At 40.8% G+C, this 22,351-nt stretch overlaps 1 protein-coding gene across 1 annotated transcript in view; it reads left to right on the top strand.

Annotated features, from left to right (window-relative positions):
* Positions 1–22,351, top strand: part of KIAA1328 (KIAA1328 ortholog) — a gene marked incomplete at its 3' end in the record, with an annotated part of 100,925 nt that overhangs the window by 75,867 nt on the left and 2,707 nt on the right. The window contains exons 6-7 of the mRNA XM_010181460.1: positions 2,962–3,647; positions 6,463–6,558. Of these exons, the coding sequence (XP_010179762.1) occupies positions 2,962–3,647; positions 6,463–6,558 (782 nt within the window). The remainder of the gene's footprint in view (positions 1–2,961; positions 3,648–6,462; positions 6,559–22,351) is intronic.

The raw sequence follows: 22,351 nt of genomic DNA, 5'->3' as shown, positions 1-22,351 counted from the left end.
GAGTTTCACATCTGATCAAGTCTTATTAACTCCATATGTTGCAAGGAGCAGCCTGAGTTTGTTTGTTTGTTTAAGCCTCGGTTAGAGGAAGTTGTGTCTTTAAATACCGTACAGCAAGCCTGGAAGAGCTCCGCAGAGGGGAAAGCACAGCTGTTCCATCATGGTCCGTCATGGTTTCCATGTGTCCCGCAGGCAATATCTTTCTTAAACTCATCTTGTAGAATTACCCAGTTCCTTATGCTTGTGAGTCTTTAGGCTCACGGTAGCAAGGGGGTCTTTAGAAATGATTTTTTTTTCACTTTTCCCTTTCACCTGGCCTGCCTCTTACAGATCTGCCATGGCATGCTCCGGCCTCATCTGATCCCTCATAAGTGTAAATGTCAGTCTGTTTTCCCTGCAGCCTCTACCATCCAGCTGCAGTTTTCAATTAAAGTATTAACAGAAAAAGACAAATTTCTAACAGATTTGTTAACTATCTTCTGATTCCCAGTAGTTAATTTTTCTTTGGGGTTAGAGCCTGCAAAGTACTGCTGAGTAGTCGTTACGGCATGTGAAACTGGGACTCAGTCTTCTACCTAACGTGACCTCCTTCTTCTAAAGGAATAAAAATCCCCACTTGCATTCAATGACATTAATGAGAATTTCCCCCCCTGCAAACATATTGTAACTGTGAAATAACATTAAAGTTTCTCTGCCTTGTTATGAAGTCTTTAAATGTCAATGCCATTTCTGAGACCATCAGGGCAGATTTAATGGCGGCCAAGGTCAACAAATGCTAACTGGTACCTCTCTTTTAGGGCCTTCAGGGACTCTTAATAGAGTCTCAGCCATGAAGTTAATTTGCGATGTGGGCCTTTATTCTTAAACCTGCTCCTGATGATTATTTTGTACCATCTTCATTCATGTGCTTGGATTTCTTAACAGTCTCTTTTCAGTCAATACAACAAACTGCTAAAATAAAGAAATTCTCAGTCATTCCATCATTTGAATCTTCTGTTTTGGTTCCTTTTCCCCTCTGTTTATGTGCTGGAGAAGGGCAGGTGTTTGCTTTCTGTAGACCACCCTGAGCTGCCAGCTCTGAAAGGTTCCTCTGAGGACACCTTCAGGTCTGCCACCCTCTGCTGTTCTGGGGGCTGGGAAACTGCCCCCCATAAAAGCCTCCTCCTGTTGGTGCCCCAGGTCCTTTATTGGCAGGAGCAGGTGAGGTGGGGAAGGAGAGAGTGTTGTAACCATAGGATTCTCTTATTGTCCCTTTTCTGTAATATTTCTTCCAGTTGCTGGTCATCCCTTTATGCATTGCCTAATTTAGATTAAAAGGACTTTGTAGCATTTATTTGTCTAGAAAATACTGCAGACAAGGATGGCATGCTACAAATAATAAATAACAAAACTCCGTCTTTTTGGCAGCATGTTGCATTTCTGCTCAGTTGCCCTGCCAGCCCCTCTGACTTTAAAATATTTTAATGTCCTGCACTTTTCACCCAGTCCAAGCACCAGACTCTCCTCAGACATTTAGCACTGACATTAATGCAAATGCCTCCAACTCGCGGGGCCCTCTGGGGCAAAACATGACATCCTTGGCTTTCAATCACATGGCAGAGAGGATATATTTGTATCCACAAAACTGGAAATAATAAAATATCAGTATTCAGGTGCTAATCCATGTTAATTTACATTCTATGAAGTCTGCAAGAGACTTGTAATTGGTTGTCTTGAAGGGCAGCAGAGTATATTTGGTATTTTGTTTATTTATAAAAAAGAATTTAAATTATACATATAAATGCTGCATAGATTTGGGTTATATCTCTCTTCTAATCATTGCTGGACGCTTGCTTGCATTCCTAAGTTCCAGTGCTCTGGGGCTTGCTGGCTGTCTTCGCTCTGCGCGGATGATATCTGTCTGTTGTAACCACTGCCAGAGTGCAAACAATACTTTTCTTTCCATCAGTAGATACCAAATTTCCCTGCTAAACCACTTTCGCTGCAGTGGCTTTGTTATCTTTAAGAGGCCCAGCTTCACTAATTAAAAAAAAATAGGTCTTTGTGAAAGGTCCCAGCGGCTGGAGGAGTTTAAATTCAGTAAGTTACTGAAATTAATGGACAGGGCTAGCAAAAGAAATGCGAGCGCCTGATTCACTGCTGTTCTGATGTGCGTAAAAGCTGAAATGCTTAACTGCCTGGATGAACCACAGTGCAGGACTTAAGCAGGATTTTGATGTCTGTTACCTAATATCCATGAGTGTAACAAAACCGCGAGAATTTGCTTGCACTGGGTTGACAAATGTGAATTACAGTTGCTTGCTTTCTTCAGAGTTTTATCAGAGTATAATCACTTGCCCAGCTTAATTGAAAAATCACTTACGTTTATAGCTGAATTTAAACATGTTTTGTATTTAAATGACAGCTTTTGATGTACAACCATTTTTTACAGAAAGTAGTTGGTTTTTATCTGTGTTTCTGTAAAGATATTTCAAAAACTCTCATCAAATTTCCAGCGGTAAGTAATATCCCATTCAGTGCAAGGTGAAATGTTTTACATCAAATCTCCTGCTGTGTAATGGCCAATCAAAGAGTATTTATAGTGGCTGAATGGATTTTTTGGCTCGGTATTCAAAATTAAACATTTTCAAACATTAACATTTAATGTTTTTTGCCACTCTTCAAGTTGATTTTATGTAACCCTAGATGCTCACAACTACTTGATACTCTGAAGCGACTCATTTTATGCTGAGGATCCTGCAGGCAGTAGTTTTACATTTATTATACTCGTGTAGATGGAATGAAATGTAGATTTGATAGCAGATTCGTGTCTGTCTTCTGATAAATATTTTCTCAGGTTTGGCTGTGTGTCCATCAGCATGATGCAGCAAGTCTCTTCCTGAGAGAACACATTTACCAAGTGAAATTAACGAGCAAAAATAAATTTTGGTAATTCACAGGAAATTGTTTCTCTTATTGCAGGTATGCAGTACGACGAGCTTGTGCCAGCAACCATCCTTGGAGCTGAATGGTTCCTACTTGGGTATTTTGAGACCTCAAGCTCTTCATAAGAACAGCAGAGCACCAAAGGTTGAAAGCCCAGCCTGCGTGGCGTCGGCTCAGCCTTGCAGCAATAACCACGATAACAGGACTGAAGTCCGTTACAACCGTCAGGAGCAGCTGAAGGGATATCCGGTAGAAAATGACTTGGGCAGGAAGTGTAACAACATAAATTCTCTGGCCAAGCAGAGGAGCCCTCACCATGTGCAACCAGCTCAGGAGGTGGACCAGAAAGTAAATGAATTTCGGAGCACGTGCCCTCAGCAAGTGAGTTGCTGTTGTGCCTACAGGCACGCAGGTTGCTCAGGGAGCGTGCAGGAGAGCCACCATGGCAGCCAGGCACTTAGAAGACACCCTGGGCCAGTTCACAAAACCTGTGATTATTCCAGACACTCTCGAGTTTCTGGGATGAATGACAGTGTGGACTCAGGGCCTAAGGCAGCAGGGCAGGCGAAAAAATTGTATGAAGTAAGAAGGCAGAAGCTGCTCCTGCAGAAAATGGAGCTGGAAATTGAAAAGGAACGACTCCAACATTTGTTGGCTCAGCAAGAAGCAAAACTGCTCCTAAAACAACAGCAACTGCACCAGTCCCGTCTGGATTATAACAGGTGATTTTGAGATTTATGCTTAAGAAAAAAAATCTAAAATTTCTAATGAACATATGGGCAATATTTAATTAAAATGGGAGAATGGAACTGATAAAATAAGATAGGCAAGACCTGTGGCACAAATTCTAACAGTGATTTAGAGGTGAGGAGACTTTTTAGTATATTAGCATATACAGTTGGGAAACAGCATGACAGCTGTGGAAAGCAGCAGAGGAAAACAGTATGTGGTAGAAAGAAAGGCACAAGAAAAGCAGTGCTAAAAGACTAGGCAGGAAAAGTGGAACAGTAGAAGAAAAAGAGAGGTTGATCTTAGTGCAGGCTCTTGAAGGAAAACAGACGTTTGGCAAGAGAGCTCTGTGAGCGTGTGCGACACGGATGTGGCATTCCCCCGTGTTTCCTTCAAGAGGGCAGTTTTGAAGTATTGCACATTCCTAGTTAGGGACTGGAAGAAGTGTGAAAAAGTGAGGATCATTTTTTATATGTACATATATATACGTATATGTTTGTGTTGAAAAGGAACAGAGCTCTGTGTAGCAAGGACATTTTCTTTCCAGCGGTGTCTTTTTGGAAGAGGGAACGCCAAGATGGAGGCACAGTACATGCCTAAAACTAGGGGAAGGGAAAGACAGTAACCACAGAAGTATGGGAAGTGGCTTGAAAGGCCCATGAGCTCGTTGCAGAGGTGAGGTAATACCTTCCTGACAATATAAATGGGGACTGTGGGAAATAGGGATAAACTGGTTTATTGGTATCGCGTTAGTGTGGAGAGAAACAAGGAAAGGCAGTGTGTTAAAGCAAGTTGAATTAGCCAGCGTAACTCAGTTGAGAACTGGCTTTTTAGCATTAGGAAGTGAAAGCAATGAGGAAAAATCTAGCAGTCTTTCAGAAGAAGCAATAGGAGGTTTCATGAGGATGCTCATTTCGATACTGTTTTAATATGGCAACTGCCGTCAGTATCCCACGAGAGTCTGCCTTACATGACCCACTTCCCACATTCATGTATTATAACCACCATTGAGGAATAGATTGCTCTCTTTCCTTAGTCCCAGCCCCTTGTTTCTTTTCAAAATCTAAGAAAACACTGTGATTTAGTTGTTTTTTTTTGTTTGTTGTCTTGGATTGTAGTTTACATTGAAAATGATGCGTTTTATGGCTTTAAAAGTACCTGTCTTAAAGACAGTTGTGCATGTTGAAAATGACTGAGGTCACAAACAAAGGATTATGACTTCGGGTGAGAATTCAGTAGGAACAGATGGATTCGTATTCATCAAATACCTTAATTCTATGCATGCATCTCTCTAATGAAAAACAAGTAGAATATGAAGGACATAGAGTTTTTCTGGTGTTCGTGTTTGTAATGGATGTTTTTCAGTATTTGAGGTATTGTAAGCCCAGAAAAAACTGGATCTTAAATGTATTCTTAATGATGTGCTTGCTGATGCCACCATGTCCACTTCAGCAATTCTTTTTTTCTGAAAAGAATGTCATGGTTTACAGAGCTATAGTTACCTAAAAGAACTCTAAGTGAGGAAATCATATCTGATCAATTGCAGGACCCAGTATTTTTGTCATCTCTTTTCAGAGGTGCCAGTGAAAGCACATTTGCTATATTCTGTATGTGAAAAGCAACTAGAACATAATGTGCTTGCTCTTAGAAAATATTCCATCTCTTTAGAATTAAATGTTTGTTATTTACAGGTAAATCCCTTAGGCATCACAGTTCGATTTCAGTTCTAGATATATAATTAATTTTTGAACTTGATAACAGGGTAATTTTATATACTACAAACAATAAAAATTTGTCTAGCTAAGCTCAAATACCCTTTGCTTCATTGTCAGGAGGCTCTAACCTAGTTCATCTCTTCACATCATGACAGCTTAAAAAAACAATACAACAGAAACCCATTTCCAGAGAGTGTTTATTTTTGTCTGTCCTTCTGCATGGGTGGAGCGCTGGTTAAGGTCCATTCTGAGCTGCTGAAAGAATTGTCATTGAATGACGAGTAAAAGGTCTGACCATTTGTCATTATTGGCTATTAACTCTTCTGCTCCTTTAGCAAAAGTATTAATTGATCCTTTTTTTGGCTACGTTGCATCATAACTGCATTTAATGTCCCACATTTGCCTATTTAGCCTCGAGTGAGCATAGTACTTTCAGCCTGCAGTTTCTGTAAGACAAACTGTTCCTGTGTGGAGCAGTTGCTCAGCTGTCAGAACTGGTGTGTGTGCAGAGAAGGAGGCAGCGCGGTGACTTCTGCTGATGCCAACAGCACCAGCAAATGCAGGCAAATCCTGGAAACAGACATTTTATTCAAATAAAAAGAGAGAAGCACCTTTACTTTTATATCTTCACTGGAGAGAAAGAAAAAGGTGGGGTAGTCTGTTAAAAATGAAGAATCATCTATGGGCCCATAGTTTCAGGAGACACAACCATCTCCAATGAATCCTCCGTTTTAGGCAGTTTACAGATGGTGCCTGTGAGCTCTGATGCTGCTGGAGCTGTAATCTGAGCCCAACAGGGATGTTTGTTATTGGATACTGTGACCATTTTCTTAAGGGAGCTGGTCCTTGGAAATCAGTAAATTAAATTTTTTCTAATCTTTTTCCCAATGGAAACCTTTAGAAGTAAAGGCACTGGACATAAGTCAGCCTTGCAATACAAAAGTATATTGGAAAGTGTGAAAACAGTCGTGAAAGCTTCTGCACTTAATGTGATCGAGTGCCTTGTTTGTAGACACACAACTCACCTTTCTGTGGCGAGTTCCTGGTGTGATGATTTGACCAGCTGCAAAACCAGCTACCTCTGCTTTTTCAGGTTTAGAGGCTGCATACCTGGGTCAGAAGATGTGCCCATTGATGAAGCACCTGGAGAACTTGCTCTGATGATGAACGGCAACAGCACGGGGCTAAGGTAATTCCTCTCTTCTCTCCTAAGTACTTCACAGTGTCGGTATATCTTCTTGACAGTGTGCTGTTGGCTGCCAAGTGTATTTGTTCTTGTGTTTGTTTCAGATTAAGAGCTTTTTTCTGCAGGAAAGGTAAAATTCATTGGCTGTTGTGTTTTATGAGTCAACTCAATAGTTATGCAGAGCTGTTATTGCTCAAGGTTTAGGGGTTGACTTCCTGTAGGGGTCTCAGGTTTTGTGCGTCATCTCTTAGGGACACTGACCTAGCCCAGTGCAAAACGGAGTTTTCACAACATCTTAGCTTTTGTTCTTTGTTCTAGGTACTGCCCCTTATTTTTCCAATTAAGATCAGAACATCTCTTGATTTTATTTGTAAAAAAATACATTATCCTTTAACTCCCACATAGAAATGAGCTGTTGTTTTTTAAACAACGCTGTATCTCACCTCTGCTTCAGTGCAATCAGAGCAAGCTACCACCGAAATAACTGGAAGCAGAGTTAAGCCTGTATTTAGCTCTTTATCTCAATTTTGCATGCTATTTAAAACTTTAATCAATACATTATTGTGTTTTCTTTTTGTCCAACCCTGTCACATTTCCTGTTAGCACTGGAAGAAGATTCAGGCTTATTAGAAAAGCAACAAATAAAAAACTGTGAATTTGATAGGGTTTTTCTCCCTTTCTCAAAAAGTAACAGTTTCTTGTTCTGTGCTGAACTATAGATGTTCTTTTGACCAAAGTATCCTCTGTTTGGTGGACAAGAAGAGCAGCTGTCCTCTGAATGGCCCCTTCTTCAGTGACAAGAGAAGTCTTTAAAATAATCAGCTTTTCTCTCCACTGTGTGAATCCTTGCAGAAATGTTAATTTATTTATAAACTAAGGGTCCAATGCTGTCATTTTTCTTAAATTTTTTATATCAAGTGATAGTGATTTCATTTTATTTTATTGACATCCCTCTACACTGGAAAGGGATAGGACTTCTTTCTCCAGAACTACGGAAGTTAGCTTCCAAAACCAGGTGTTTGGCTGCTGTGAGTTACTGACATGTCCTCATTGTATTCTGATGCTTTTTTGCTTCATTTTCACACAGACTGAAGTGATCAAAGTGTGATCACTGTAACAAAAAAGATAGAAAGTCATGGTATGTTTAAGATGCAGTAACATTAAGTGACTTGGAGGAGCAATGTGACCTAGAACATCTGTGGGGCTTCTTGGCAACGATTTACCAAAAACCTGCAAAAATTTACATAGCCTAGCAGGGAAAATGAGGAAAACCTGTGCCGTTAACAAAATGAGAGTTCCAGATTTTAAAAGGTTCCCCACCCTCTCTTCATTCCCCTGGTTTAATTTACTGTAATTTTTCAACGTTGATGTGTTTCTGTGCATTCTCAAGTTGCCACGCCAGCTGGTTCCAAAGTTTGGCAGCAAAACACTTGGAAGTTTTTCTTCCTATATGCCATCTTCAGTTTTGCAAAGGTTACCAGATGAATGGTCCCTAAATAATTTACTCTAATGTAAGGCTGAAAGAGGCTGCAGAAGACAAGTCCATTTGTCTCTTTTATGCATTTGAATATGTAAGTGATGTTTTCTTCGGTATCGAGAGAGAGTGCACAAGTGTGTGGCTAGAGCTTAGAAAGGAGGAAGAGCTGGTGGGATTAAATCCTTTTTTCTAACAGTCTTTTTTGTTTTGTGGTTGTGGTTTTTGTTTGGTTGCTTTTTGTGGGTTTTTTTTTGTTTGTTTCTTTGTTGTTTTGTTGGGGTTGCGGGGTTTGGATTTTTCTGGGGGTTGGGGGGGCGTGTTGGTTTGTTGTTACTTCTTTTTTAATTGACCTACCAAATGGTTCTTGTTACAGCAAATGCTATCAGAACCCTAATGGAAAACCAGCCCTCGCTGACTTTCAGTTCATACACGAGAGCTCTTCTAGTAAACGTCACAGCATGAAACTTGATTTCAGTCTTCAAATAAGCAAAACTTAGCTTAAAAATATTCTGGTATTTTAAAGGAAATAGGGAAAGTCCTTTAAAATACTAAACTTGCTGAAGTGAGATATTAGAGTTTAGAAGTAAAATAAATAATATAATCAAGAACTGAAAAACATAGGTTTTTTATAATTAACAGCTCATTTTGAGTTAATTATCTACAATTACGAAAATCTAATTGCAATTTATTCTCTACTATATGTGGGGAGAATCGTAGGCAAGGGAATGTGCATCACTGCCAGGCATAAGTGCTATAGGATGGGTACAAATAATAGAGGAGCCCTTAATGAAAAACACAAAGCAAATAGGAGCGTGCAGCTGTGCCAGGCTATTGAAAGGTAATTGTAGTCAGAAATGAGATATGTACTTTAAAAGGCATCTTGTCATCTCCTGTAGGGATTAATTTTTTCCCTCCTTGACAAAGGAAAAAAAGATTTCATGAGCAAATGCAGTACAAAGTTTGATTTCTGGTACAGATTTTGGTCATAATCTGTCTGTGAAAAGAAAAACCTTTATCTTGATGTCTACTACAAACTATAGCCAAATTTTCTAATGGGTGCTTGTTTGGTTTTCTCTTCTGAATGTGCCATTATGGCTTTTTTTATTATCAAAGTCAGCAAGCGTTGTCCATCTCAGCCTCTTTGTCCGGTCCCGCTATGAATTTGCAGTGTTTGTCACTTCCCTGCTGGCTACATTGAGGAGCTGTAGGGATGAAACGTGTCTGTCCTTCGCCTGCTTGCAGCTGGTTCAGCGCGTGGGACCTGAGGAGTCTTCAAGTGCAGGATCTGCAGTTCTCTGAGGTGCAGCAGTCAGAGCAGGTTTTACTGAGGATAGTTTTCAGCAGCTTCAAGTGCTCCTGAGTGAGCCCACAGCCAGTTTTCAGCTATGGAGATAGTAACTTGTGCAATTAATGGTACGTTGTCTGGTTGCCTGTATAATTTCTTTTCAAGTCTGCCCCAATGTGCAAGATGCTTTAAAATATTCAAAATAAAAACATAACCTGATGCATTTGTTTAGCATAAAACAGCCTTTTACAAAGTGCTTTCCTCTCCCAGACGCAGATGCTTGGTACATGCTCAAGTACCCACTCCATGCGTATTCAGTAGGATCAATACACCCGGCACCTGCTATTGTGTGCGCTCCTGACGTCTGCATCTGGGAGAGGAATTTTAAAACAACCCACTCTTCTCTCCTTTATTTAATCTCAACTTTGGATCTGAATGTCATGGAAATAAGACCTATTTAATAGCACCAACTGGAGAAGACAGGGTTTGCTACTTGCAAGCACCCTTCCTCAGAGCTCTGCTCTGTGCCTATATCTTAACACATCAGATACCCTGCTTTTCCAGTTCCTAGGTTTCCTATACAGCTTTGCCAGTACAGATTTCTAGCGCCTTCTCTCTAAGGTGCATCTTTTCCTCAGCTTTCACACAATACTGCCACTCCACCTCCACATTGACCTGTGCAAAACGTTATAAATAGGGATTGTTGGATACAGCAGCTATCGGATGGGTTTGCAGCTATCTGCAGGCACTCTTTCAATCTGTGCTACCTGGTTAAAGGATTTCTTTCCTGGAGTATTAAAGATTTGCAGGTGGAATTTGCCACCTTTACTTTCGTTGAAGTCTTTTTATGTTCATGTGCTTCATTCTATATCACCTGTGTGTATTTTTTTCAGTTTGTATTTTTAGTTTGTTGAAAATAGCAAGCGCAGAATTCAGCAGTACTTTCCCCTTATTTGAATGCTCATTGCTATAGTGATAGTTCCAGGAGGAAATGCTGTCAGGGGTCTTTTAAAAGATTTTTTATGTTTATGGTGTAACTATTTTTATTATCTTGTGAGAGAAGGTGACAATTATCTCTTGTTCCTTGTTTAATGCTTTGTTATGAACTCGATTCTTTTTGCGGCTTGTTAGACATGCAGACATCTTTCTGTGGTGGTGTGCAAGCGTACTTCTGTGTTTTTGTCCAAATATTCAACGCAATTAGATAGACATGCAGAGGAACGCAGACTCGCAGCTCCCCCTGCTGTCCCAGGCATATCCAGGTTTGTTCATGCAGCCCCCCTCAACCCCAGCTAATTTAAAAATAGAATTTAAATCACATGCATTCACACAGCTCTGCCACCTCCGACCTGTCTTGCACTGGCCCCATTACTCCCATTTTGAAGAGAACTGAATTTAAAAACCAGTGGCAATGGCAGCACCCATTTTGTTTCCTATTTGGAGTTTTCCTGTCAGTGCTTCACGGTGGTGTGCGTCACCTCCTGTTACTCCTGTCCTGAGCTTCCGAAGAAGAAACCATCACCGGTGCCACAACTGGCTCGTAATCCAAGACCTCCCAGGCTTCAGTTCCTCTGTAAGTTGTCCTTGGTGTCATGAGATGTGTCTGTATGGTACTTGGCCAACTTTTAGGAATGTATTGAATACAGTTTGTTGAGGCTTTTTTTCATCTATTTGCTGTTTTGGCAGACTGGCACATTGAATCGGGCTGAAATCAACTGTTCTTGCAAATGGCCCATAAAATCTGTGTATCTCGAAGCCACTTACCCACTTGTTAGTGCTCCTTTTAACACCCGAGTTACTTTCTTGTTCCAGATAATTTTACATTGAAGTTTGTATCATTTTTAGATGGGATATTTGTGGAGTGAACATTTGTTTGGCCGGTAAAAAAAGTGCTTGCAGATCTGCCAATAGTGCAAGTGCTGAATTAGGTGCAGATATGAGTTTTTCTTTCTCTCGTGGCGTTGTCTGGCTATATATAGGCACAGCATCCCTCCAACAGATGGCTGCCAGAGTCTGTTGTGACGTTGTGGGAGAGCATAGTCCGAGTTAGATCTACATTTGTGCTTCATTAGTGCTGTGCGCAGACTCCGGAGGCAGTAGGTTTTCTTGTGCAGGGTGAAGGCTTTTGTTCTTACTGAAAGCTTATTGCTTAATGGGGTGTGTGGCAATATTTTACATTTATCTATTATTATGATTATTTTTTTTATTTTTTTAAAGGTAGGCAGTTGATCCTGATCGGACTGGGGAGTGAGGAGTTCATTTCTGCTGACCTGGTTGCTTCACTAATCTCATTTTCAGGCTTACTTTCAACTGTGAGAGGGTTTCGAAGCTGCCTTTCTTACATTTACCTGAATTATGGTGATTCTGTTCTCATGATCGTGTATGCAGCACACAGCAGCATTACGTTATTTCCATTACAGTCCAAAGTAACCTTGAGCAGGATGCCCACCGATAGACTCGAGGTAAAAGATGTAGTGAGAGACACCATAAGTAGTTTCTGTGGGCAGATGGAGCCAACCTGTAGGTGAGGTCTTCAAAAAGCACAGAAACTCTGGTGTTAGAAACACTGCTAAGCATAGGATGGCAATCAGTGAAAACAGGCTTGCTAAAATTCAAGTGCTTTGGTATTTTCATAAAACTTGCATTTCCTGCCAGTTCTTCTGCATGGGTATAGTTCTGTAATATCACATATCAGAACTGGAAATGCTCAGAGATATTTTTTCTTTGAAATATTTAAAATTCATGCATCTCCTGAAGGAGTTTGTTCCTTGCCAACACTTGCAGACAGTGAGAGACATTTTTGCAAGTCATTTGCAGATGCCTCCTATACAGGGAAATGTAGACACTCTTAGTTTACTGCCTGAATTGAATTTTGAAAACCTGAATTCTATTTTTATAAATTGGCGTGGATTAATTTTTCAGACATGTAATTTTGTTACTTTTTATTTTTATATGTAATCTTGGATGAAGAGAAAATTGTGTTTAATCTAGATACTCGTATGTCCCAGCAATTTGTGAGTTGGAAAAGTTAAAGAAAAATCTTATAAAACAAAATGTTCTGGAAGGTAGTTTTAAATTAGGAGATTTTAAACCCACGTGCACAACTTTCACGCCATTTAAAAGCTTATATCAGAACTGATGGGGCAGGACTAAGAACAAAAGCTATTGGTATTACAAAGTTAAGCAAGAAATCCTCTGTACCCTGCTGTTCTGGCCGTGATCACAGCTGCTCTAAGCTAAACCCCGCTCCCCCACCCCTCTTGTGACCTTGGCTGCACTTCAGCACGCAGAGAATTGAAGTAAAAGGCAAACTCCAGTAAATACTGGATTCTGCCGCTTGCAGATAGAGAGACTACATATAAAGATAACTGCACACGTGCTCTCGCTTGCTATCCAGCTCTCGCTTTCTCTGAAGTGGACTTCCTGTATTTGCTGCTGAATTGTTCTGGCACAAAACTTTCCAGGCCATACCGATGTGTTGAGCTGAACTCTTTGGCTTTGCAAGGGTGCTGAGGCTGTGCAGAACTACCCATTACATTTATAACAGTGCTAATTTTTGAGAGCCACACAGAGAAAATTTTAGCTTCAGCCCAGCTGATTTGTTCCTCACACTGCTCCTGTGGTGAAGAGGATTGATTTTTGTGTTTCTTTTGATATTTGGCTTCCTTTCCTCTGGTACTCAATGCTTCAGGCCTTAATCCTTTAACCTTGAATCTGAGCGTCAAGGCTTCAGGAGGGATCAGGCCTTTTGATGGAGAGAGGACGTCTTTTGTTGTACCAAATGGTTGGGAGTGGTATAAGGCAAGGCAGCTCTCCAGAGAGCAGATATTTCTCTGTTGTGTTAAAAGACTATAAACAGGGGGTGGGTTTAGTGGGGATTATGAATAATCTAGAGGAAGGTGGGGTATTAGAAGCAATGGAAAAGAGTTAATGACTTTTTCTTTAACATTTCACCAGTAACCAGTCTATCATGACAGATGTGTACTGGGTTGCCAAATGCTATAGTCTGATTTGGTAACGGTTCAAAGCTCAGCGTGTCATGGAAATGGCAGTGTGGTCCCTGATGGAGCAGGGGGGAAAAAAGCTTTTCAGCTTCTCAAAGGGCAGTATTTGTGGAAGCAGATGCTTGCTTGCCCTACCCAGCATAAAGAACAGTTCTGCGGGCAGCCGGGAGAGTTCGTACTGCTGGATTTTTATAGGATCATTAATTATATGTTATAAGGCAGCTAAGCATGGCATTCCTAACTCGATGAATTCCATTATGAATGGCCTTTTCATATTCTTCATCTCATTATATTAAATGCATGTGACCTGAAGTTTAGCTGAAGTTATTGTTCGGGTTAACTTTCATTTAGTGGTTGCCCTAATTTTAGAAACAGTATGATCTTTAGATTTTATGGAGAGACAGGTTTTTTTATGCATGTTTTTGCAGCACTATTTTAGATAATTTCTCTTGGAACCAGGCAAGAACCTCTGCGAGGTGGCAGAGAAGGGATTTAGTCACTCCTTGATTTGCCTGGAGATTTCCGTACCCATGTCCCTGGATGACAACATCCAGTTACACGGATTTGGCTATCATCTCTCTGCCAATAACTCTTAAACCCTCTGCTCTGTTCCATCTAGTCTTGCATATCTGACTGCCTTCCTGACACATAATCCTGGTTGTTTTGCCTTCAGATCATTCCTAATCTGGCCAAAACAGAACTCGCTTACTTTTTCTTCCAAATCTCTCTTCGCTACTGAATTTGATAATGCCACATCCTCCCTGTCACTCAGACTCATAACCTCAGGGTCACTTCCCTTCTCCGTACGCATCTGGGCTGCTGACAGCTACTGCAGCTTCCTTCTTTGCAGCAAAAATGCGCCTTCCCTGTGTCAACAGTTAAAACACCACCCCTGGCTCCAGTCCTTCATCTTGCACTGTAACTACTCTAAAGACTTCTTTGATCAATATTCATTCTTGTCCTTCAAAATAAGTTTTTCAAATGGGTGTCTTGGCTGCTTATTCAGATCTTGCCACTGTTGCTTCTCTGAAAGCCTCCTTCAAGGGCTGGTTGTCTGCAGTGTCAGTCTGTGGGGCTCTGCAGAAAGTCACAATGCTGGTTCCTGTTTTATTTTCCCTGCCACCTTCTCTACTCCTTCAGTTGTGTTGGACTGCATGGTTCTTTTGGTGTTGCATGAGCTTTTGACCGTGTACTCTTACCACATTGCCTAATTCCTTCTGTCTTTTGAAACCACTGAGTAACATCGTGGTGACTTCTGCCTCTGTCTGTTCTGACTTTGTCTTTCTTGTTTCACATCTTGCCTCTTTGAGCTGTTTTTTCTTTTTCAGAGTTTGAGTGGTTTTTTTTCCTCTCCACCCTCAAGCATAATTTGATGAGTTTAAAACTAATGCATCTCTTTCCACTGACCACAAGGTTGGTCTCTGCCTGGTAAGTTCACCTAAAATCTGAGTCATACTCAAAAGATAGCACTGGTGACCTAGGGAGAGAAGTAGTATAACTCAACTGCAGTGACAGATCATCAGCTGTTCTGTGTAGGAAAGTATGTATATACCTTCCAGCACACACAAGAATTTGAAGTAAAACAGTATGCAGGTATCTTCAGCCTTCTGTTAATAGGACCGGGCTTCACCTCTTTGTGTAACTGCATGCTGTTCTCTTTGATCATTGCGTAGTTAATCCTTTTTTTCTTTTTAACTTTGTGCTCCCTTAATTTCTATCTACATCTTGCATCCTTTTTGAGAAAATCATGTCTCTGAGAAAACAGCTAAATTTATATACAGCTGCAGACTCAGTAGGGCTGAGGTGGTTCGGCAACACAAATAACGCAAGCCTTAAACCCACATCTTGGTATCAGAGTGGCACTGGTGGCGACAGCTCTGGACAGACATTTTCAAACAGATCGTAACAAACCTGTGCAAAGGTGGACTTCCAAGACCTGAGATAAGTAGAGGTAGCTGTAAGATGGCAGGAATTGCTTGTGTCTGGACTAACAAAAGTACATGGTGTGTTTGTCACGTTCAGTTTCTAGGCGCAGGGAACCAGAGCGTGGACAGAGCCCACAGATTCACTGCCCACAACCTCATGCCAGGGTCTCTTCCCTTCATTCCTTCCCTTGATACTGTGCATCAGAGCACACCAATATGTACCTCACTGATGCGTGCCTCTTGGCGAGGCAATGATTTCTATGTGGTTTCAATTCTATTATGTATCTTTACTTCCTGAATATAAGACTATAAAAACATGGTACGTCTGTTTTGTAGATATCCTGGTTGAGTCAATATTTGGCGGTGCTGTCTTATTCACAGAAAATCCATGCACTGAAAAGTGTGCTGGTTTTTATGGGGCCCAGGCCATGGTTTTTAGAGTTGTGTGCCATCGGTTAGATGTCTAAGTCTGTATTGCACTTGCAATAAATAGCTGATTTTTCATTCACTAGCCATCAAAGATGCTCTATGAAATATGTAACTTCAGTGGAGTCAAGGCAATTGAAGTGGCCAGAGGTGAGATTTTAAATCTTTTCCAAGAGTTACCTTGTCAAATCTACATCTATTGAACGTAGTAACCCACTAATCTGAGTACAAAGTCCAAAGTCTAACTTCTGTCTTTACTTCTTTTTGGGCTATAAGATTTTTTTATAAACCAGATCAATAAACAATCTCAGTGTTTTCATTTTACTAAGCAATATAACATAGATGAGTACTAGTGTAGTAGTAAATCATTAATATACTCCTTAATCATAGACTGATCATGCCCCACAAATGTGATTTAATCATGGAAGAAAGGCCAATGAAGTGTAAAGATGCATCAGGACGGGTGCTTCTGTTGATGGGGTCACAATCACGATGAGAAAAACTTATCTACGCAGTTGCAGTTGCACATAAGACATTGAATTACCCCCATATGATTTTTGACATAGAGAGAAAAGAAAAGTTATGGCCCATTCTTCTTGTACCCTTTCTAAGCACCTGTACACACATATCCTGCCATTCCTTCTTAACTTTGTAGAGGTCAAAGTGTTCTTTCAGCTCTACTGCTAAAACAAATGCCTACTTTAATCAGCCAGAACTTTCTTGTGCCTATAACATTTGCAACAGAAGTGGGCTGATGTGTGACACTATTTTAGAAGATCCTAGTATGAGAGCATTTAGGGTGCCGTGTGCATTTGTAGTTGCAGACCTGTGTATATTCTAACGTGTCATTGGTTTTGTTTGCTATAAAACAAGATTCAAAAACGACATCGGAATTATATTTGGCTGGGAATCCAGTGTGGTGTGAGGAGACGTGTTGGCATCATATTAGAGCTTTGCCTTGTACCTGGACTGAGTCCTTGCCAACACACTGAGCCTTTGATGGCTTTTTGAAATTGAAAAAGCATTGTAGTCTCCAGATTCATTAGTCTCAAGATTTGTAAGACTTTGATGCTGACTGATTTATATAACCCTAAAAACCTATAGTAATCTGTGCTCGATTCAGTCATCAGGTGATGATCAGATAAAGATGATTAGAAGAAGAGGACAGAATTTCCATGGAAAAAGGCAGGTCCTGTTAAGAGTGCTGCCATGATGGCTTCAATGCTAATGATCCCTGATCATTAGAGAACTCAGATTGAAGAAGAGCAATCTCAGAAGAGCAGGAAAGTTAAAACCTCTAATTGCGTTTATTGTGGAATTTGATGCATTTATGAAAGGCTTTTCATGCAATATGTTCCTTGATATCAGGGTAGCTGGCAGTGAGCTGGAAGGTCACCTCAGGATCTTTAGGGGTACGTGTATTTGCCCAGTTAATGGTTATTAATTTTCGATGCCATCAGTGTGAGAAGTCTAACTTTATGTTCCTTCATTTCCTCACTTAGAAACCAGGGATGATAATTTATCATGCCAGTATCCTGAGTAATGAAAGTTAGCCCCTGTCAAGTACAACTTTGTCAACGAACAGAATCAGCTGTAGGTGTTGCGTCTTTTATAACACTTGGGTTCACATATGGGCCCTACAGAATCCTCCAAAACTCTTATTTTCTGGGCATATGTAACTCTTCATAATAACTGCACACCAGAGAGCAATCTTAGATACCTGTTCCTCTAATTAGACATCTCTTCGAAAGGTCTTGTTGGTAGGGCATGCTGGAAACCCTGTGAGTACCTGCTTTCCAAATCTTATTATGTCCCTCTTCTGCTATATTGTCACCCTTAGCAAATGAGTGATCCAGTGTTGCAGTGCAGCCCAACTACTGTAAAATCGTTTGTCCTGGGTGTGCCAAGAGGAGAAAGGATGATGCATTGTTTTCATTGGCCTTTATCGCAACGAAATTGCAGTCTGATCTGGGAGATGTTTGTTCAGGAGATGTCTTGCCTGTGGCATTTCCATGGGCACCTTGTGGATGGGGCTGGCTGTCAGCCACACAGTAGTGATGCTGGGTAAGGCACTAAGGCATTCGCTCTGCTGAAGAGTGTGTGATTATCCTTCTGAAGGAGGGAGCGATGTAGCTTGATCCACTGGAGAAGTTTGGATTTAGTTTAAAAACTTTGTAGGTCCTAAACAGGCTTTTGCATCATTTCTTATGGTACTTTCACTGGTGACAGCTAGTCAGGCTTTTCAGGTATACAGACGCTGTTTTGAAGGATTGTTTTTATACCTATGACTTGACATTTACATGACTTTCTTTTGTGAAGGCTGACAGCACTGCTTGCTGGAACGACAGCTGCTCTGCTCTGTAAGAAAGGCCAAACACACAATCACAGCATTTTGTCCTGCTAAAGCTTTGCCAGTCTGTTTTCTGTGGCCATTTCTCTCTGACTGTCTGAAAACCTTTATCTTGGAATTTTATTTGGATTCAGAAGAGAAGAGAGAAAAGTAATCAGAGCTCATTTTGCTGCTTATTAGGAAAACTAAGATATGTGGGGAAAGTGCTGGTAGAGAGTTGAAATATAGCTACCTTAAAGCTGAATGAGGACAGAGCTTCAAAGGGAAGGTATGAATATAATTTTAGGTGAAATGTAGCTTAGTACTTGCTACAGATGGACTTCTAACTGTGTATATTAAGTGAAGTCCTGACTTCATTGAAGATAAAGGCAGTATTCTGATTGATTCAATGAGGCCAAGGTTTCACCTGTGGCTGGTATGATCTAATAGGTCATTGCTAATTAAGAGCATATGTGGCCTCAATTCTTGCTGGTAGAATTAAATATCTGAGCACCAGAACTGGTCTCTGAAAGAGTGGTCGAGAAGCTGTACTATGGATTAGTTTTTTAGAATAGTGGCTGGTATAACTCCTTCAAGATGAGAGAAAAATGAACCAAATGGAGTAGGTCCAAGGGAGACAGTTGAACAGAAAAACAAAACAAAGCCAGACAAACCAAAAAAACCCAACAGAGAAACCTGATACAGCCACAGGCATTGCTGGATTTGAGGGCACTGATCCTGAGGAGGAATGTAAAAGATGAAAGCTCTGCATCACTCTCCAGCAATATACTGTGTGCATAATAACACGTAGGCAATCACTCTCTATTTTTCTGTGATAAAAATTCCTTTTGTTACAGGCAGATTTGATAATATTTATATTTCAGTTCCAGATCTTTTGCAGGCTGCTGAGGTGCTCCCCTACCTGTCCCTGCCCTCCTGCCTTTTGCCTAGAAAAATATGTGAGAAAGGAGATGGACTCTGTTGTGAAGATCACGGATCTATTGGAGCAGAGGAAGGCCACAAACATGATCAGAGATGGAGCAACTCTCCTATGAAAAAAGACTGAGAGAGTTAGGCTTCTTTAGCTTGGATAAGAGAAGGCTCTGGGGAGACCTTATTGTGGCCTTTCAATGCTTAAAGGAGCTTATAACAAAAACGGGTAGAGCCTTCTTAATAGGGCCTGTAGTCACAGGACAAAGAGTGATGTTTTTAAACTAAAAGAAGATAGATTCAGACTATATACAAGGAGGACATTTTTTACCATGAGGATGGTTAAACGCTGGCAGAGGTTGCCCAGATTGGTGGTTGACGCCCCATCCGTGGAAACATTCAAGGTCAGGTTGGATGGGGCTCTGAGCAACCTGGTCAAGTTGAAAATGTCCCTGCTCATTGCAAGGGTTTGGACTGGATGACCTCCAAAGGTCCCGCCCAACACAAACCACTCTATGATTCTGTATCTCAAAACTATAAATGAACATACTCTCTAGAAAGGAAAGCAGCTGTTTCTTATTAACATGCACTGGATCCCAGCAGTGTCATTAACATGCTGATGCATCTAACATGAGCCTCAAAATGCCAGGTTTCATAATTGGGCCACGAAATCTCACTCTAGGCTTGAGTATGGCCTTCAAGGTCTGTATTAGAATAGGATATTTTCCCTGCTTTCTAGAGGGGAAGATGCAAAGCTTAGATTTTTTTTTTTCCAAACACTATGTTTCAATATGATAGGCTTTAGAATTTTAACAATGTGTTTTTAAGGTTGTTGATCTGCTGACTTGAGCAGATTAGTTTGGAGTGAGAAACAGAAGGGGGATGGCATTCAGGGATGAGAGGTTGCCCTGAAGTTCACACTGCTTCTCCTCCTCACCTGCAGCTCTCTTACCGCCCTTCCAGCTCTACTTAGTCCTGCAGACTTGCATGTTCTACACAAGGCAAGAGCGAGCGGACCAATCTCCATCCTCTTTCCCATCTGCTGCTCTGCTGGTTTGCACATCTTGACGTGTTTCTCCCCAGCTCCACTGTAAAGAAGGAGCAGGCTCTGCCCCCTCAGAAGAGAACTCCAGGTTGCAGATGGAGATGTGCTAAGGCAGGCCGTAAGCTCTACCTCTGTTGTCTGGGTTTTCCTCACGATGAGCTCTAAGCAGACACACACAGTGTATGCACTAATTTCAGGTGTCTCCTTTTTTCAGTGAATTGAGTACTTGGGGGTCAGTTCCAGTTCCCTTCCACCTCTGCTGACCTTGCTGTCCAGGGACCGTGCTTCTTCACTACATTGGTTTTTCACTGTCTGCCTTGTGTATTAGGGTCATCACACTGCCCTTCCTGACACATTGTTAAAAAAAAAACGACTTGAAAAATCTGCGTCACTTGGTATTTCTGGAGGTAGGGGCTTACAAAGAGTGACACAGTACACTTGAGAGTACTCGAAAGAGTTGTGGTTTTTTAGACTACTGTTGTTGCCTCTCAGATCCACTCATCCAAGGTCTACAGTCCTTCATTTCTCCCAATGAGTATTTTGTTTTATTGGCAGACAACGAATTTCCCAAACAGTCCCGCTTTGGAACTCGTGGTTTTCAAAAGTGTGGTTTGATAACTTGATTTAAACTGACCTAAATTTGGACCACTGCTGCAAAGAAGATCCTGGGATATTTTGACACCTTCTTCTTTGTCCCAGCACTTGTGACACTGCTGCTTTACACCGAGCTGACTCTGGAAGCTGATCTGGCTGAACTCTCCCAGCCAAGGCAGCAGGGGGTAGGCAATTTTCAGCCTGTTTGTCAAACTGCATCTGAAATGGCAATACAGGTTCCAGCTACAAAAACATATTGCTTGGGCTGCTTGCTTATCGCCAGTTTTGCATCATTAAGTGTTATGCATTCTTGGCCTGATATAATTGCAGCAGATTGCACACATGAACTGTTAATTATTTTATTTTTAAAACAGAAATTGTGGAACAGGAAAATAACATTCCAACATGTTTGCTTTTGGAGCTAACCTACCACGGCAATCTGTTAGTTTGATAATGGTTAAACTCGCAAGCCCTTGCCTCAACAGGGTGCAGTAGGGTACCATTAAGGCAGCCATCTGTTGAACATATATACTGGAGGCATGAATTGCCTTGCGTTTTGGGTTTCTGACTAGTTATAATGTAGTCATGTTCTCTGGATGCCACAGATCGGCACTGAAAAATGCATGGGAAGATCAGAGTTCAGTGAAAGGTGAGCATCCAAATTTGTGATCGATGACTGGGAACTCATCAGATAAGCGCTAAGTACAGAGCGGGGAAGAGATGAAACCTTGTGGGTGTATGCATGGTGATAGTAAATGCTTCTCTGTGGCACGAGTCTTCGCTGCTTGAGTTACTTAGCGATTCAATAGATCTGTAAAACTCCATTTGCAGACCAAGGCTACCATTATGTTGGATTGATTCATCAGAATGAGCAGCTAAAACTACTTAAATTCTATCAGAGTTTTCCTGCATTAATTTAAAAATGAATTTAGTTGGCTCTAAATGGACATTTGTTTTAGTATCTTGAAGAACTGACTTTCCTCTATTAAAGCAGAATAATGTATCTATATGGTGCCCTAACTTGAACAGTACATAAAGATTAGTAAATAAGACCCCATTAAAAATACTTATAATGTAAGTAACATGGGTCCCAATAGCCTTTCTAATGTCCATTAATGCTTATTCTGAGGATCAGAGCTCATTTTACTGAGCCATTTAGTCAAACCGTGTGATTATTTAGAAAGTTAATTCATGCATACTAAAATCTAGCTTAAGTAATGCAGAGGGTAGGAGGTAAAACTCTGTGGAGACGATAGTCCTTTTTGTTATTTAATGATCAGCCATAATTAACTTGCAAATTTGAAATAATTAGAACAAATTAAAGGTATTTAACTTTGCCTCCCTAAAGAAAAATTCAAATTGCACCAAATGCAGCTTTAAATTATTCAAGTCTCAGAGGTCTGTGCTGGGTTTTTTTACAATGCCTTTTCTATGATGAGAATACCAATCTGCTTTTTGTCAGAAAGCATCCTATCAAGTAATTGTTCTTTGTGTCTAATAAATGACAGCTATTCTTCTTTGTAAAAGTATTTCAGTCTCTGAAGACTACATCAGCATTTCCATGGCATTTTAATTCAATAAAACAAAAGGTTAATGTTTTTCTACTTTTTAAGGAATGCAAATACTAGCAGTATTCAATAGGTCCTGAATGACATTTAAAATTTGCCATTCACGCTCAGCAGGGATATCGCGATATGAGGCTCAGGCAAAATGGGAAAAACGTCCAAGGTGTGTTTTCCTTTGTTGGGGACGTACTTCGGTATTCATAAGGAGGCAGCAGT

This window comes from Mesitornis unicolor, unplaced genomic scaffold, assembly GCF_000695765.1.
Source record: "Mesitornis unicolor isolate BGI_N332 unplaced genomic scaffold, ASM69576v1 scaffold21493, whole genome shotgun sequence".
NCBI lineage: Eukaryota > Metazoa > Chordata > Aves > Mesitornithiformes > Mesitornithidae > Mesitornis > Mesitornis unicolor.
This window is presented reverse-complemented; position numbering and strand designations above follow the sequence as displayed.